Below are 15,916 nucleotides of genomic sequence, written 5' to 3'. Positions count from 1 at the left end.
ATCAAGGTATATCTGCAGTCATGTGAAATAAAGGTTGCATGCTCAGTAAGTGGAACTCTTCTTTATGTTGTCTAGTCTAATAAATATATAGGAACGGGAAGGGCTGTCAACGAAGAACAGCGACATTATCGATAACACTAGCTTCCCCTCGTTCCGTACTGCCACTTTCCTCGCCATCTCATTATTGCTCATCATGTTGTTTCGTCATTGGATATTGGATCCTCTCGTCTTGCATATCCTTTATTTGCCTTCCTTGTTGCTGCTTTGTGCTTGCTGTTGTATCGCTTCCCCACTATCGTGTTTTGCATCGCTGTCCCTATCATCCCATGTCGTGTTTTCTGATCGTGGGTTGAAGCATTTGTATCAGTAGATTGTAGTATAATTCACCTGAATGCAACCGATTTTGTCGTACCAGTGGAACTCGATTGAAATATGATATCAATATTCTTGACATATCCTACAAGATCGCAACAGATGCGAAATATTCTATTAGTCTCCACAGCAAGTCTCGAGTGGCTGTGTGTGCCAAGAGCTGCGTTGACCGACGCTGTCGGGAATTGAATATCGCTCGCGACGAGGATATGACTTATCACGTGATGACAGTAGCTGTGATACACAGCCTCATGTGTAAGTGACTGAAGCTTGTGCCTCATCTATCTACTCCCAGCTCTTTTCTTTCTTTCTATCCTACCAATGAAGAAACTCTTTGGACGTGACAAGGTGAAGCAGCAAAGGATAACCTCACACAGAGATGTTGATGTTGTTATCGACGATGTGAGTCTTGATCTTCAACTTACTTTTGGCAACAACCATCTATGTCATGACTTGGATCATCACTAACCTGAATTTTGATGCATGTGTATAGGACGCACTACTTGTGCGCCCCAAACGGCCCTCAGAGGACCACCGTGACTGGGAGGTGCTATCTGAGCCCCCTGTCCCTTCTAGTCCGTATCCTCAGTTTGCAGTGCCTCCGATGTCACCGAGCCGCTCGTCTTCCCTAGCTTCTATTCCACCTGTAATATTACCCGCACGTTCCAGTAGTCCATACAGCGTTACAAGTCACACCACCACTACACCTACGCCCACACCCGCCCCCCAGACTAACCCAAACCCAACCCATACCGTGCGGAGAGACGGACGGAAGATCCAGAAGACACAGCCTGGGCCTGCTGCACTTGGTATACTGAAGTCGCTCGATCCACATCTGGAGCATGCCCTGCAACAATCACACCCGCATCATGCCCACGAAACAATACCAGACGATTATTTTCCAGTTGATCACAGGGACAGGGCAGAGAAGAAGGAGAGGAAGAGCTTTTGGGACGGGATTATCAGGGACAGGGACAAAGACAAGGAACGCGGACGTGATAAAGAGCGTGAAACTCGTGAGAAGGAAAAGGAAAAGGAAAGAGAAAAGGACAAAGAGGGACGAGATCGTCTTTGGCGCGAAGAAGATAATCCCTCAGAGCTGACACGCATGATCGGTGCGTCACTTCAGCCGATATCGTGTCTTTTCAGGGATTTATACCAGCGTAGGGTACCTTACGGCTACCTCATCGGAGGACTGGTCCCTCGTGCTCGAGGTCTGCGAGCGCGCGTCTGCTACTGAAGCGAATGCAAAGGAAGCTATGAAAGCCCTTCGGAGGGAATTCAAGTGCGTTCCATAGCCCAAACTCGCTCTCTATACCATTGACAGGGTATCTGGGATACAGATATGCAGAGCCTAAATCTCAGTTATCTGCTGCTAGGGTAAGCACCACTAGACTCGTTGCTTTGGCCTTGATCTCTCATCTTGGAAAACGCATACTCGGCTGTTTTCCATCCAATTTGCATTATGCTCTATACAGTTATGGGCAATAATGCTCCGCAACGCGTCCGATATCTTTCTAACTCAGATCAGCTCCCGTAAATTCATCGACACCCTCGAGGACGTGTTGACAAGCTCAAGAACAAGTCCTGTCGTCAGAGAACGACTAATGGAGGTGCTTGCAGCCGCCGCTTTCATCACTAGCTCACGTACGTGTTCGTCACTCCACAATACCTGTCTCCATCGGTTCTGAGCACTGAGTCATGTGCTAATCCGAACCTGCGTTCTTTTCGTGATACTGACCCAACCTCCTGGTGGTCCTTTATAGGTCCCCACCCCTCGCCCAAATCTGAACCATCCCCTTTCTCGCTTAAAGATCGCGACCGCGATAGGGATGGTTTTCGTGCCCTGTGGACGCGGTTGAAACCCGCCGATAAGCCTGACGTGGGGATTCCGTTTGACACCGAGGATGCTATGTTTAGCCCCCCTATAGTTCCTACGCGTCCACCAATAGAGGAGGTTAGTGCCTTTTTTGCTTTGCAGATTATGGCGAGTGCCCTGATCAATTCTCCTGCTCTATTTTTTGTTCGTTCGTCCGGGTAACGTCTTGTCGCGATTAGCGGCCGTCGAAGAAAAATCTCCAACGCGGTGTCATTCCTCCCGAAGAAGACATGAAGCGCTTATTCCAGGAATGCAAGATCGCGAAAGGAAATGCGACTTTCCTTAGCGAGATGCTTGCATACACGAAACCGGAACAGATAGAAGGGAGCCTAATACCGGTGCGTGTGATTTCTCAGTTAACCTTGATCTCCATTTTGCCAGTCTGCTGCATTACCTCTCCATGGCATATCATGGCTCACATACCCCGATCTTGTCAATATCAATCTGACTGGTCCATAGGAATTTTTGACAAAGTGCCGCGCGTCGCAAGAACTCATATATACCCAAATTCCATGGGCATCTGCTGGAGCTGAACGGTCGCGCAATGACCGAGAAAAGAATGCAGAAGGAAATGGACGTACGAAATCGCAGCCTGACATCCAATTCAGTTCTCCGCCAAGTCGAGATTACCATGGTATGGATACTCAATTTTCTATTACAGAGGGAGAGAAACAAACTTCAGAGGAGGAGCTTCTTGGTGCGTTGCTTGATGCGAATGAGGCACTTTTTGGGGCGTTGAGAATGTACGATGATGTTGTGCGGCTTGCGGAGGAGCAGGCGGCTGTTGAGATTAGTCGGAGGGATGTGAAGATGGACCGAAGAGTGAGTGTTTCTTCTTATTTTTGCCTGCACCAATCATTCGGTCTGTCAAATCATTATTCTGTTTTCTGCTCTGTATCCCCTTGAACAAGACTGATATTTGCTATAGCACGTGGAAAATGAGTACCTCAGAGAATCCCATCATGATTATGGAGGCGGCTCCTCACGCACACCGTCACCAATGCCATCACCGCCTGCTTCGCCCCGCCAACACGACCTACCTCCCGTTATTCCCTCACAAACCCACCCACTTCCTCGGGTCCCTCCTGCGCTCTCCCCTGGCCATCCGCAATACGGTTCTCTACCACAGTCCATGAGCACACCAACATTGCTCGCACCGCCACCTCCCCCCATGGGTCCTCGTTCTCCTGCATTCCCGTCACGCCCGCCCTCGCCAGATAGAGGTGGCCTCGTGCGCCCATCAAGAGGGAACTCTCTGGAAAATATGGGTGGTGCTTTGGACCGGTTACACGTGGACGAAAACGATGTGGAGGAAGAAGAAACTAAATCTCCTATGCGACCGAGCGCGAAGGCGCTCGGGAAGAGGAGGGTCGTGGAAGAAGTCGATGATGGTGTGTTATGTTCTCATTTGATTGATAACGAAATCATAGTTTACTGATACATTGATATAGAACAACACGACTCGAGTGATTTGTACTACGAGCCAAGGCGTGGATCGGTTGTATTTGAGTCGGATGAGGAGGTCCGCGGCGGGGATAACGCTAATGCAATGTGGCCTCGAAGACAGCCCACGCAGTATGTATATGATGCGGCTGCTGAGCGCACGGCGCAGCATCTGCGGGAGGGTAGGGTGACTATTGCTGCAAATGGGGTTCATTAGCGTCTTTTGATAATTGTGGTCCTATTACAAGCTTCATTTGAAGTACTTGTGGGAGGAGCTGTCCATTTTATTCTGTTCTTCATTCCATCATGTTCAACCAATTTGTACGTTAACTTCTGTAGTAGTCAAACATCCAACCCTGCTATTTATGTGTTTTTGGAATTGTTTTTGTTGACGAGCAGTGTGTCACAATCCTGTATTCGTATTACCACTTGAAGCTTGAAAGTGGGTTGCGGCGTTTCGGTCCACGGACGTCTAGCTGACGACTTCCGTGAGCCTTACATCTCCATCACCGTCAGTGCAAACAACAATTATAATAGACAGCGTATATGACTTCCACATCAGCGTCTGCACTTGTGCAAGAGCTAGATGACGCACCCGACGTACTCACATGGCTCAACGACACACTTACACCACAAGACAATCATGTTCCGCTTGCTTCTCTTGAGTCGCTGCTGGCGGACCTGCTGACCGCCACGGACCTCTCAGCAATAACAACTTCAGCTGCACTCGAACGCACAATCGACGAGGTGTCACGCAGCGCTCCTCGTCTCACGTATGACCTGCATTTCATGCGTGACGGTGCCCTCACCCTACACTCTGCTCTCGCCACCGTCACTGCCCGTATCCCAGCTGGAACGGGCACTTCTGCTGCTCTCGACAGGTTGCAGACTCTTGACACTGCCAAACGACGGATGGAGGCTGTGAGGGATGTGCTACGTGAGGCAGAGTCGTGGTCCAGCTTAGAGGCTGAGGTCACTGCGTTGCTAGCGGAGCGTGCATATGACAAGGCTGCCGAGAGATTGAGCGAGGCTAGCAGAAGTATGCCTGTGTTTGCGGGAACTCCGGAGTATGAGCCTCGTCGTGCGTTGATGGTATCCCTCCAAAACCAACTCGAGGCTGCCCTCAGTTCCGCATTGGTCGGTGCAATCAACTCGGGCGATACGGCGCTTTGTAGGAGCTTTTATGGAATATTTTCTAACATACAGAGGGAGAGTGAGTTCAGGAACTATTACTTCGGCTCTCGGAGAGCAGGGCTGGTTGCTTCGTGGCAGAGCGAGGTCCTGGAAGATACGGAACTGTCAGTGCCTGCGGTGCCGAGACAGACGTTCAGCGCCTTCTGGGCAACTTTTTGCGCCAGTTTCCTGGCCGTCCTCAATGCAGAGCGCACGTCTATTCCTGCTATCTTTCCTGATCCTCAAATCACGCTCTCAACATTCATCACTTCCACTCTGTCCATCCTACAGCCTTCATGTCCACAGCGCCTTGCGTCCCTCTTCAACATCACCGGTTCATCTGCTCTCAAGGATATCATAGCTATCTACAAAACGACAGAAGAGTTCGCGGGGAGCACAGACAAAATCATGGAGAAAATACAGTTCTCTGTTATCCCCATGGACAGTACTTTGGATGGCCCTTTGCCTCCAAAGCACACCCGCCGCCGCTCCACGCGTATGTCCATGTCCTGGCGGTCAAATTCAGCCACGAATTTTTCACGAGCGCAACAGTCCACACTCAATGATGTACTTGATTGGGACCAAGCACTCTTTCAGGCGTTTCTAGATTTCCAAGTCGACTATGGGACACTGGAGCGGCGCCTCCTTTCTGATGACCTATCTTTTGCCTCCACACTCACCCCTAACAAGAACCCAAGCACTGACCCGGCTCGCCTTCTTCGCGAGCGCGCGGTCGATGTGTTTAGTGCTGCAGAGGACAGCCTCGTACGCTGCATGTCCTTCACATATGGATATGCTGCTCCAGGACTCATGTTCGCGTTGGACTCCTCTCTTGCTTCGTTTGTTGACTCCTGGACCCAATCGCTGACTGCGAATCTTTCTGCCCCTTCGGGTGCCCCAGCAGAATCCGGAGACGACCTTGCAGATCTGGATTACTCCCCGCAGGACTGGAGCAACATTCAACTCATCTTGCACCTCCTCGCGTCTACACGAGCGGTGCTTGATCGGCTCGGCACTTTTGAGGGTAAGCTGCGAGCTGCACTCGTGCAGATTGCTACAGCATTCCGACTGGCGCAGCACGAAGGCGGGGTGTATACACCTGGTGCAACCAAAGGTGCTGGTTTGCTCCTGGCGCAGTCTTCCCTGAACAGCGCAGCTTTGCACGATCTCTTATCATCCGCAGAATCCCAACCCCCTGTTCCACTACTCACTACAACGCGGACATCCATTGCGTCCCTCGCCAGAGCCCTTCAGTCATCCCTGCAGCACACCCTTCTTTCCCCCTTACATACACATCTCTCATCCTATGCATCCCTTGCTCTCTGGGCGGTACCGGGTGATCCAAAGTCTATGCGCACGACCGGCGATCTGCACGTACCTGTGTTTTCGCTTTCCCCCAGCGATATCGTTCAACGCGTTGCAGAGGGGCTGTTGAATCTGCCACGGCTGTTTGAGGTATATGCAGACGACGATGCACTAGGCTTCTCGCTTAACACGCTCCCGAATGTCGATGAAGCCTATCTGAGTGGCCTGAGTGAACATATGCATGCCCAATCCTCTGAACTTGGGCACAACCGACGACCTTCACTCATCTTACCCCCCAAGCCGGTAGTGCTGAGCCCGGAGGCAGTTGCAGCAGCCTGGCTGTCCTCCCTCGGACATTCTATTCTATCCCACCTTACCAGCAGCGTCCTGCCGAAGATCCGTACGCTTTCCATCGCAGGAGCTGCACAGCTCTCATCGGATCTTGGTTATTTGTCGAATATTGTGAGGGCACTCAATGTTGAGTATGAGGAATTGGATAGGTGGAAAGAGTATGTGGGGATGAACGACGAGGAAGGAAGTCGGGTGGTTGGAGAGAAATTACCTGGAGATCAGGTGTTAGTGCTAGTAGCGAAGATGAGAGGGTGGATGTGACGATACGTAATTGCTGAAGTTTTTTTGCTTGTCTCAGCCAGATGTATACTCGGGTTCAACTACGGAGACAAATTCAACTGAAATGTTCAAATTACGAGGTGAAAGTGTGAGTATATTAGAATCAGGGTCGACCTATGACGCGGACAATTCTGCATATATCCAGGAGAGGATATGACGGGTCACTGCATATTCTGATGCTCTTGTATGGTATTTTCTGTAGTACGTAGTAGACACAACATTATCATGCACTGATCATCATGATGCATGTTTAAATAACTAGTGGTGATATATGGTACAGATCAGCAGATGCAAAGCAAATAAAAACTATCGTGCATATGGATGGAATGAATGCTGTCCACGACTCGACATTCTCGATGGACCCAGTCCCTGGTTCATTGGCATGCGTCCTGCATTCGCGTTCGGGGTAACAGCGCCAGTCATGCCCTGCCGCATGCGCATCCCCATGTTGTTCATCCCCATTCCTACACCTGCGCCCGTAGTGTTCATCATCCCCATCCCTGGCATTCCCATCCGCATGGCGTTCATACCCATACCACCCATTGGACTTATACCCGCCATCATGTTCATCCCCATGCCGCCCATACCACCCATACCGCCCATACCACCTACACCGCCCATACCGCCCATACCATTCATACCTCCCATGCCACCCATGCCCATGCCCATCATCATGGGGTTCATCATACCCATGTTCGCTGCTCCCATCATGGGCATTTGACTCATCACACGCTGATAAAGCATGTTGGTGGCTGCGGAGTTGGGCTGTTGTGGGAAAGCCATCGCGGACGTGTTGGGCGTGCGTGATTCGGAGTCGTTGAAATAGGGCTCGCGGCTACCCTGTTGCATGTTTCGCGCCTGATCGCGCTGGCTTCGAGGTTGAGCAGCTTTCACTTCAATCTGTCGATATGTTGAGAGGAAAATGTGTTCGGTAAACGCATCCATACGTACCTGCTTATCATCCAACATCAACCCGAGTTTTCCCACAAACTCATCAGAATTATTTGAATCCTCAAAAGTTACAAAGCCAAAGCCTTTGGAACGGCCCGACTCGCGATCGACCATGACTGTCGCATCGACGACTTTGCCAAACCGCGAGAAAAACTCGCGCATTGTGTCTGCATTGGTGGTGGGAGCGAGACCACCAACAAAGTACCGCGTGTTTCTGAGGTGCTCTTCTCTGGGAATCGCGCGTTTCGGGTCAATCTATCGGCTACGTTAGTGAGATTGAAAAAAATTGCAAGACGGATACACTGACAGCTTTCCCGTCCAAATTATGCTCCCTTCCGGTGACAGCATTCACGCTTTCCGGTTCTTCGAAGGTCAAGAAAGCGAAGCCCCTTGAACGGCCATCCGGGTCACGCATAATGGTACAAGCATCCACCTTAAATGCTCATCAGCATCATAACCCGAGCACAACATTCATCGACAGCTTTAATCCAAAAATAAATTACCTTGCCAAACTGGGAAAAATACGTCCTCAGACCCTCTGCTCATAGGAAGGACAACATAGGATAGTAGTCAGTAAATAGAAGTTGATTGTCATTGCATGGGTGTATACCATCTGTAGTGTCCCAGTTAAGGCCGCCAATAAACATTTTGCTATCGGAGGTGACGACCGTAAGTGAGGCAAGGATCCGTAGGTGAGGCATGTAGTAAGAGTAGAGCGTGTCGATGGGTCCAAGGAAGTATCCAGAAAGATATAAGTGATTAGTGACCAATTATAGCAAGTAGCCATGAGAGTATGAAAGACAGAAGCATAGGCGATGCGCAGAGTGTAGGTGCAGATAGTAAGCTCGACTGTAAGCAGTAGTAGCAGTGCAGCAGCATGTACTGTAACTGTCAGGTTCCCATTCGTTCATCTTTCATGAAAGAACGACAAGGGTAAACTATCGTGCAAGACATAGCGGAGACTGAGTCTAGAAGTGCTTCGCCCAAGAAAATACGGGGACAAATAACCATACATGTGGTAAGCATGTACTTACCCTTCGTCTTTCATTTCTGAAGGTCGGATAGGCCTGTCCGCATGACTGTCGGTCGGTCCTTCGTGCGTTGCTATTGCCGAAGGCCCACCTTGTGCACTCGGGTTTGGTGGGAGGGGCAAAGGTGGTTTCTGGATACGCTCCTGGCTCGGTGTCTGTTGGTACGCAGAGAACTGCTTTGCAACCTGCGCCGAATATGACAAAGGGTCGTTTTTTGAAGACTGAGGTTTTGCAGGTAGAGATGATGCCGACATGGTCGTTGCTGAAATCTCCATTTTCACAGGCTCAGGATTCTTGTCTGCTTGCGGAGGAGCCTCTGTGGTAGGGGAGGCCTCATCATCCAGTGGGACAGTAAACTCGTCATCGTACAGGTCTGTAGAATGTAAGTAGTTGCCCTAGAGCCGGTGACATGCAACAATGCTCACCTCCGTAGAGGTCAGAATCTGGATTTTCCTTGGAGCTGGTCATGTTCAAGAAATCGTTAGTAAGTCGAGGCCTGTCCGTGTGGGTGATATTACTTGTCGTGGTCACCAAGTGGTCACTGTCCAAGGTAAAGAATCAAAATACCGAGTCCTGTGCACTTTCAGGAATGATGCTCAACCAAACAACCTATAAATAAAGCTTATATTTATAATATAGAAATAAAATACAGAAAATAATAAACAATTTTTGCTTGCTGAAAACTACGGATGCCGACTAGGGTGCCAGTCACGTCTGCCTCACGCCAGGTCAAGTTGCACGTCTCATGCACAGCAGATAGAATGCTGGACTGCCGTGTTGGCGATAGTATTAGTAAGGGGAAAGAACTATTGTGGGCGACCGGAGCATGCAAGGGTGCAAGGGTACTAATTCTTACTATCTGGACGTGGTTTGCTGCGATCTCCTCCATAAATGCCTCCTGTCTACAACATGAAATACATAATTCTTTATTCCAACATCGGAACCTAGTCATACTGATGTACATTCAGTACAATGCCTTGATGAAAGTACATGCGCAGATATTGACTGAAAGTAAGAATAGCTGACGTGACAGAAAAATGACAGGACGTGTGCGACAATCAGAAGTGAAAGACCTTGATAACAAGCTGTGTGAAAATCGCGAACAGAGGATATGGCCAAAGCAAAGACATACGTTTACTGATTGGAGACCTTGAAAGATGTAACCTGGAACGTGTATTAAGAATCGGAGAACTGCAAGGGCGCTGCATGATGAACGTACTTGCTCCTCACCCATCGCAGCGGTGACTGTTACCATAACGGTGTCTGCGACTTCGAAGCCAGCTAAGATCTCCTCACCAAGCTTGCTTTCAGGAAGCTTGACATCATCCTTAGTACCTCCGTCAGTGTTCATGAGATTGAGGAAGCCGTCGTCGACACCGAGCTACTGGTGGTTTGAGTAACCACAGGAGACGAAGGTAAACGGCATACTCACGAGCTGGTACTCAGTACGGTTCACGTTGGGAACGTCCATGTTGTGGGTGGAAGGGGAAATATCTTCCTATAAAAAAGACGATACGGAGGCCGTAAGCGGTAGCACTTATGACCAAGTCAACTATTGATAATTTACCATCTTTTTGTCAGTGAAGATCTGTGTGATCGGAAATTGAAGCAGCAATTCGTAGGTTTAGTGGAACATAGACGCACGTCGACACCGACGAGATGGACCTTCGCGTGACCGTGTTTCCCGGTCTTAGAGGTGGACATCTCAACGATCTTGCAGGGACGACCTGGAATGAGGTTGTCGGGCCGGCAGTGCAGGGAAGATACAGTCTAGCGCACCTTTTATGACAACGTGACCGTTTTTGCGGAGCGCAGAACATTGCATAGGGAAAGTGAGCGAGGCACCTGCGCTAGCCTAAATGATGATCATCGCGAGATCAGTTGTCTAACATGATCGGGAAACATTGTAGATAAAATAGGCGGACCTGCTCGAACTGCTGGTTGTGTTGCTCATCGTCAGACATGATGACAGAATAAGAGGAGAAAACAAAAAATCTATGAACTGGATAAGAGGGAGATGGCGATGGACGAAAGATTTGGCCTGTAGCAAAAAAGCGATATAGCTTTCAATCTCCGATGGATGTTTCCCGTTACTCCTCCGAAGTACATAGTCACGCATAAGCGACAACGAACGACCATCTTTCAAGCTTGCACCAATCTGTAGATCAGGTACAAGTCGGTTATATTACATAGCTGCCATGCACCCGTTTGGCGGTACACCGATATGTCCTAGATGCAGCAAGGCTGTTTATGCTGCAGAACAAGTGAGCAGCCTCGTTTCATGCTTCGCGATTTCTTATTGATATCCGACAGGTGATGGGACCTGGTAGGAAGGTGGGCTGATCGATAGTACTCTGCAATACAAAATGTTATTAATTAACGTAATCAGCTCTATCACAAGGTGAGTTCACCCACACGCCTAGGTTCGTGTGATTTAACAATAAGTTCGGTCAGCCTTGCCTGGCCTGCACGACATGTAATAAGAGGTTAGACTCATTGACGCTTCTTGAACACGATCAGGAGGTACGTCTTGCCTATGAGGTTGCTATGCATCGCGTAGCTTACCCCCTTCCCTGCTTAGCCATACTGGTAGTCCCCACGACTCTTCATGTCATTCAATCATTGATCTGAATTACAGCAAAACATGTCACGTTCGAAATTTCGGCACTCGCGACCTGAGACAGGCCAATCTCCCCCATCGCAATGACATGGCCACACCTCCACCACTTCCTACATCACCTGTGCGCAACTCCTTCCCTGCACCCACTTTCATACGTGGTGAATCAGTCGATCTAAGCCAGCGACAAGGTGCGCGATCACCGGTGCGCGCGCAAAACTCAACCACAGGACGCTATACGAATGGTGCCATGTCGCCATCGCCCATCCTCAAAGCGAACTCGGTCCTCCCCGCACGGTTCAATCGCTCACCCAACAATCCTATCGTCGAGCTTAGCTCTGAAAACACGAATCAAACTGTCAACACAATCTTGCACCACGAGGGGGTGAGAGAAGAGACGCCGGCGGAATCTACGCCACCTCCGGCCCTCACGTTTACGGGGACAGCTACTAGCACAGTACGCATCGGCGACATGCCGCGTACTGTCCCACTGAGCCCAACAAAATCAGCAAGCAATGGAACTAATACTACGTCTACCCCGAAATTATCTTCTGTAACACTTGCACGTTCAAGTTCATCTCCGATGACGCCATTGCAGCCAACTTCCACCGGCACAAGGTATGGCGTAGCATTTGGTAGCGGTGGCACTCCCGTAAAGGCATTTTCTGCGGGCGCGACTCCAACATGTCCGCGATGTGGGAAGAATGTTTATTTCGCTGAACAGGTAATTTTTATCGAGGAGCTGGTGTGAATTTGATTGATATGCGTGGGATAGATGAAGGCCATAGGAAAGACTTGGCACAAGGGATGTTTGAGGTGCAAGGAGTGCAATACTCCGTTAGATTCCACTAGATTGACCGAGAAAGACGGGGATCCCCTTTGCCACCGATGTTACTCAAAGGTACGATTATCCCCTTTTTTCTTGTTTCCACATTTCTCATGTGCGATGTAGCTGCACGGCCCAGCAGGAAATGGCTATGCTTTGCTCGGCAAGGCCGGCGGTTAGGCATGTATGTCGGCGACTCGGCACACCCGACTGCACGATTAGTACCAATTTTCACTGTCATATAAATGGACGTTATGTGTTTCTGTTCACTGTTTTCTTGATTTTACGAACTGTTGTTTTCCGATGAGTTCCTACTGTACTGCCACTCATTTTCAATTGATGGTGTATCAATACCTTCCACTGTCTCCGCTAGTATTCGCTTTCACATCCACTCGTCCATAGATTGCTCAATGCTTTCACCATTTTTGTCGAGTTGCCAATAGTCAAGCTTGTGGTACTGTCATGTTCACTATAGATGAGTATGCAATAAACGGCCTCGTGTATCTCGAGGGATGTCATAGATGAGCTCAGGGTACCGTATGTCAGATCACCATAAAAAACAAGAAAATTTCCGGCAGACTAGAATAGTGGTGTAGCTCCAATGGAAGAATCATTCTAAGATCGACAAACCACGGAGAATAACTACCTGAAAATGCTTCACATTCAAAACATACAGAGGGTATATCCTGTAGATCCGTCTACTACACATACAAGCTTGTTGTACAACCAAAGACTCGAGTTACGCCTCATAACGAGCAATTCAGCAAGTCAAATCAATGATGTCGTTATCTGCCACAACTATTCTCGTTGATTGGCCCTTGAACGTCGACTCGACTCGGCCAGGGCGTTTGTTTTTGACGTGAGATAAATTATTCCCATTCTTGGCTTTCTCTCTGGCCAGCAGCAGGGGTGCCTTGACAGAAAGTTTTGTGGGTGGTAATGGCACATCGGAATCACTAGAGATCTCAATGACATCGTCAAACTTGTGGATAGACTGCACGAGTGATGGTGAATTCGGGCGCGTGATCAAGCCTGACGAGCGCGGGGATGTCCGCTGCGGCGTTTTCCTTGGAGATCTGGTTACAGCGGATTGGAGGGATTCAGAGTCGGACGATTTGGTATGCTTCTTAGAGCAGGTTTGTGAGGACTGCTGGGGCATATGAGAGCGAATAGAATTCGCGGGCTCTATGAAAGGATCGTCAGAAGTACTGATGAAACCTGACATCGGGAAAGGGCGAGGAGCATGCGCGGTGACACGGGGTTCCACAACTGCTTTCTTTGGACGGACTGTTGTCTTCTTCGGAGGGGATGAAAGTGGGAGAGCATCCTTATCGCTACCGCCTTGTGCGATGAAAACATCTTTCTTTTTCCTCTCCGTCATGTTCGAGATATCAATGATGTCGTCAAGCTTGCGCATCGGCTGTATAAATGATGTTGAATCCATGGGCCTGATTAAACCTGACGAGCGCGGGGATGTTTGCTGCGATGATTTTCTTGGAGACTTAGTTATGTAGGATTGTGGAGAATCCGAGTCAGATGATTTCGTATGTTTCTGAGAACCAGTTTGGGACTGCCGAGACATATCAACATGAACAGTACTCTCAGGCTCCAGGAAAGGATCATCGGAAGCATTGGTGATTGGGACAGAGGGAGGAGCAAGCCCGCTGTCCTGCCGTTTCACCACGGCTTTCTTCTGACGGGTAGGTTTCTTCTTCGTAGGGGCTAGAACAGGGAGGGAATCTCCATCGCTATCTCCCTGCGCAGTGGAAGCAGCCTTCTTCTTCCCATCTGTCTTATTCGATCGCTTGGTCTTTTTCTCCAGCTTTCTGCGCTGGATTTCCTCAAAGGCTTCGACGAGCTCCGGCTCCACAGTCTGCACCATACATGCTGGCATCCACACACGAAGGTGGCTCTTGGGGTCTGGTGGAGGTTTCTTTCCCTTTCCCTTGCCCTTTTGCTTTCCGCCATCCTCATCCTCATCCTCATCATCCCCTTCAGTATCGTCGAAGGCAGCATCTACCTCGATTGGGGGCCTTATTCCCTGAACGCCGCCTCCAGCTAGTTGTACAAGCTGCGCAGGGGCGATCTCCAGCCGGTACTCAAGAATTCCATCCGTAGATGCGTGCCGTCGCGAGGAGTGAATCTTGACAATCAGCCTATCTTCTTCTGCTTCGGATTCAGTATCACTGTGCTCTTGCTCCTTTCGGTTGTCTTTGGTTGGAGAGTGGAGCTTCATCGACGAAAAGTACTTTGTAATCATCTTCGAGGGCGTTCCCGGCGCAAGTTTGCCTGTTGTCTTGCTCTTTTTAGGGCTCATCGGTAAACCTCTACGTTTCTTCTCGTCCTTTTCCATTGCACCACGCCGCAGAATACGTTGCACGGCGCTTGGCCACAAAACTGTGCGAAAACGCTTGATGATCACGTCCTTCACACCCCATTCGAAGTACAGTTCGCAAAGTGCAGAAATTTTACCAATGTCGGGCTCTTGTTCCCAAGTAATTTCTCGCGTAGGTTTACCCTCTGTCTCGCTCGTGATAGGATTGGTGTAGGATAGTAGAATATCGACATTAGGAAAATCATCAGGAATCTTCTTTGCGAGTGCAGGTTTCTTCGATCCGATGAGGCCACTCTTGTTCGTACGCAGTTCCTCGCGCACTTCGTCACGCCAAGTGTCAAGCCACTTCTCTAGCTCCTCGCGGGTGAGGGAGTTGGCAGCTTCTAGCAGTTGGTCTCCGAATCCACAACGTGCGAGGGCAGCGGCAATGAGCTTCCCGCAGCCTTGAACGCCAGCCTGATGGTAGTCTCCGCCGGAGAGGAGGCCAATTAGAATACAGCCTCCTCGGGAGAGACAGATATCGTCGTGGGAGAGGATATCAGCGGCGCGATACGTCACGACGTGGTTTCCGTCATCACGTCCGTCGGCGTTTTTCACTGGGTGCGCCCGGTTTCCGGAAAGTGTATTGCTGGGACTATACAAAAGTTAGCTTTCGACAGTATGCTCAGGGTGATAGGATTTACTTGCGAATAACCATAGTGGCACCAAATAGAAAGTTGTCAACATCATCGGAGAGGACAGCATCGATGATTCCCATATGATTCAGGTACGCAAGCTCAGCTTCGGCCTCGCCAGGAGCCTGTACATCATAAATCTTCTTTTCGTCATCACTTTTCGCGTAGACGCACCGTTCTCCATTCAAAACCAAAAGCAACGATGATATTTTTCATTCCAGTAGTGAGCCAGTGCGCGTTGCCACTTACTCTCTTCCCGCGTTTGACAGAAGGCCTTTTTGGACCATCGAATACGAAGAGTGGGAGGAGAGGCATGCTCATGAGTCTGGAACAGCGAAAGAAGAGTGTACGCAGTTCCGGATTCTCTCCTTCTTTACCGTACGCGGCATGGAAGAACCAAATTGAGGCATCAATGCCTATGCGAAAGCCTCGTCGACCACCAGCATTTGCTTCAAATCCTTGGGTAACAGATAGATGTGTTAATGACTGTGTTTGTCCAGCAGGTCGTAGCACCTATTAGACCGTGACTTAGAGCAAACTTTCGTATCAACTCATGCAACAAACCTCCCAGAGTCCCGCTACACCCATATCCTGCAATAGCCAAAGCAGAGATCACAAGAAGAGGAAAGGTATCGATAATCGCAAGGCAGCCTCAGTTCAGTAAGTGAGTTGCAGTAAAG

The 15,916-nt window shown here is 49.5% G+C and overlaps 6 protein-coding genes across 6 annotated transcripts; 3 read left to right on the top strand and 3 right to left on the bottom strand.

The window, feature by feature from the left end:
- The first annotated feature begins 625 nt into the window (after window positions 1–625).
- HD556DRAFT_1341323 (uncharacterized protein) lies at window positions 626–4,095 on the top strand. The gene is made up of 9 exons (XM_041302112.1): window positions 626–1,487; window positions 1,540–1,657; window positions 1,716–1,752; window positions 1,851–2,019; window positions 2,139–2,329; window positions 2,431–2,589; window positions 2,711–3,073; window positions 3,180–3,642; window positions 3,703–4,095. Exons 1-9 carry the CDS (start codon window positions 977–979, stop codon window positions 3,909–3,911), a joined length of 2,220 nt encoding a protein of 739 aa, XP_041164750.1. The 5' UTR covers window positions 626–976; the 3' UTR covers window positions 3,912–4,095.
- On the top strand, window positions 3,965–6,887 carry HD556DRAFT_976738 (Golgi complex component 7-domain-containing protein). Its single transcript, XM_041312179.1, has one exon. It carries the CDS (start codon window positions 4,241–4,243, stop codon window positions 6,782–6,784), a length of 2,544 nt encoding a protein of 847 aa, XP_041164749.1. The 5' UTR covers window positions 3,965–4,240; the 3' UTR covers window positions 6,785–6,887.
- A 1-nt stretch (window position 6,888) lies between these two features.
- Window positions 6,889–9,252, bottom strand: HD556DRAFT_1503002 (hnRNP A1-gamma isoform; the record flags this gene model as incomplete). The annotated part of the gene is made up of 7 exons (XM_041308982.1): window positions 6,889–7,702; window positions 7,754–8,008; window positions 8,061–8,186; window positions 8,257–8,291; window positions 8,364–8,404; window positions 8,788–9,157; window positions 9,210–9,252. 7 exons carry the CDS (start codon window positions 9,250–9,252, stop codon window positions 7,109–7,111), a joined length of 1,464 nt encoding a protein of 487 aa, XP_041164748.1. The 3' UTR covers window positions 6,889–7,108.
- A 201-nt stretch (window positions 9,253–9,453) lies between these two features.
- On the bottom strand, window positions 9,454–10,871 carry HD556DRAFT_1517986 (initiation factor 5a). Its single transcript, XM_041309102.1, has 7 exons — window positions 10,710–10,871; window positions 10,564–10,639; window positions 10,429–10,511; window positions 10,352–10,372; window positions 10,217–10,282; window positions 10,004–10,165; window positions 9,454–9,948 (listed from the first exon to the last, which is right to left on the bottom strand). The coding sequence occupies exons 1-7, from the start codon at window positions 10,746–10,748 to the stop codon at window positions 9,919–9,921; spliced, it is 477 nt and encodes a 158-aa protein (XP_041164747.1). The 5' UTR covers window positions 10,749–10,871; the 3' UTR covers window positions 9,454–9,918.
- On the top strand, window positions 10,872–12,760 carry HD556DRAFT_1341303 (uncharacterized protein). The gene is made up of 8 exons (XM_041302111.1): window positions 10,872–11,048; window positions 11,098–11,118; window positions 11,174–11,185; window positions 11,239–11,307; window positions 11,366–11,373; window positions 11,423–12,125; window positions 12,177–12,302; window positions 12,354–12,760. The coding sequence occupies exons 1-8, from the start codon at window positions 10,983–10,985 to the stop codon at window positions 12,405–12,407; spliced, it is 1,059 nt and encodes a 352-aa protein (XP_041164746.1). The 5' UTR covers window positions 10,872–10,982; the 3' UTR covers window positions 12,408–12,760.
- A 1,238-nt stretch (window positions 12,761–13,998) lies between these two features.
- Window positions 13,999–15,824, bottom strand: HD556DRAFT_1215324 (PIN domain-like protein; the record flags this gene model as incomplete). The annotated part of the gene is made up of 4 exons (XM_041296668.1): window positions 13,999–15,196; window positions 15,246–15,361; window positions 15,411–15,749; window positions 15,801–15,824. Coding segments are annotated over 4 exons (1,677 nt in total), but the record flags the coding sequence as incomplete, so codon positions are not given.
- Window positions 15,825–15,916: the final 92 nt, after the last annotated feature.

Source organism: Suillus plorans (assembly GCF_016647745.1).
Source record: "Suillus plorans strain S12 chromosome Unknown HD556scaffold_8, whole genome shotgun sequence".
Taxonomy (NCBI): domain Eukaryota; kingdom Fungi; phylum Basidiomycota; class Agaricomycetes; order Boletales; family Suillaceae; genus Suillus; species Suillus plorans.
The sequence above is the reverse complement of the archived record's forward strand: the minus strand, read 5'-3'. Positions and strand labels throughout refer to the sequence as shown.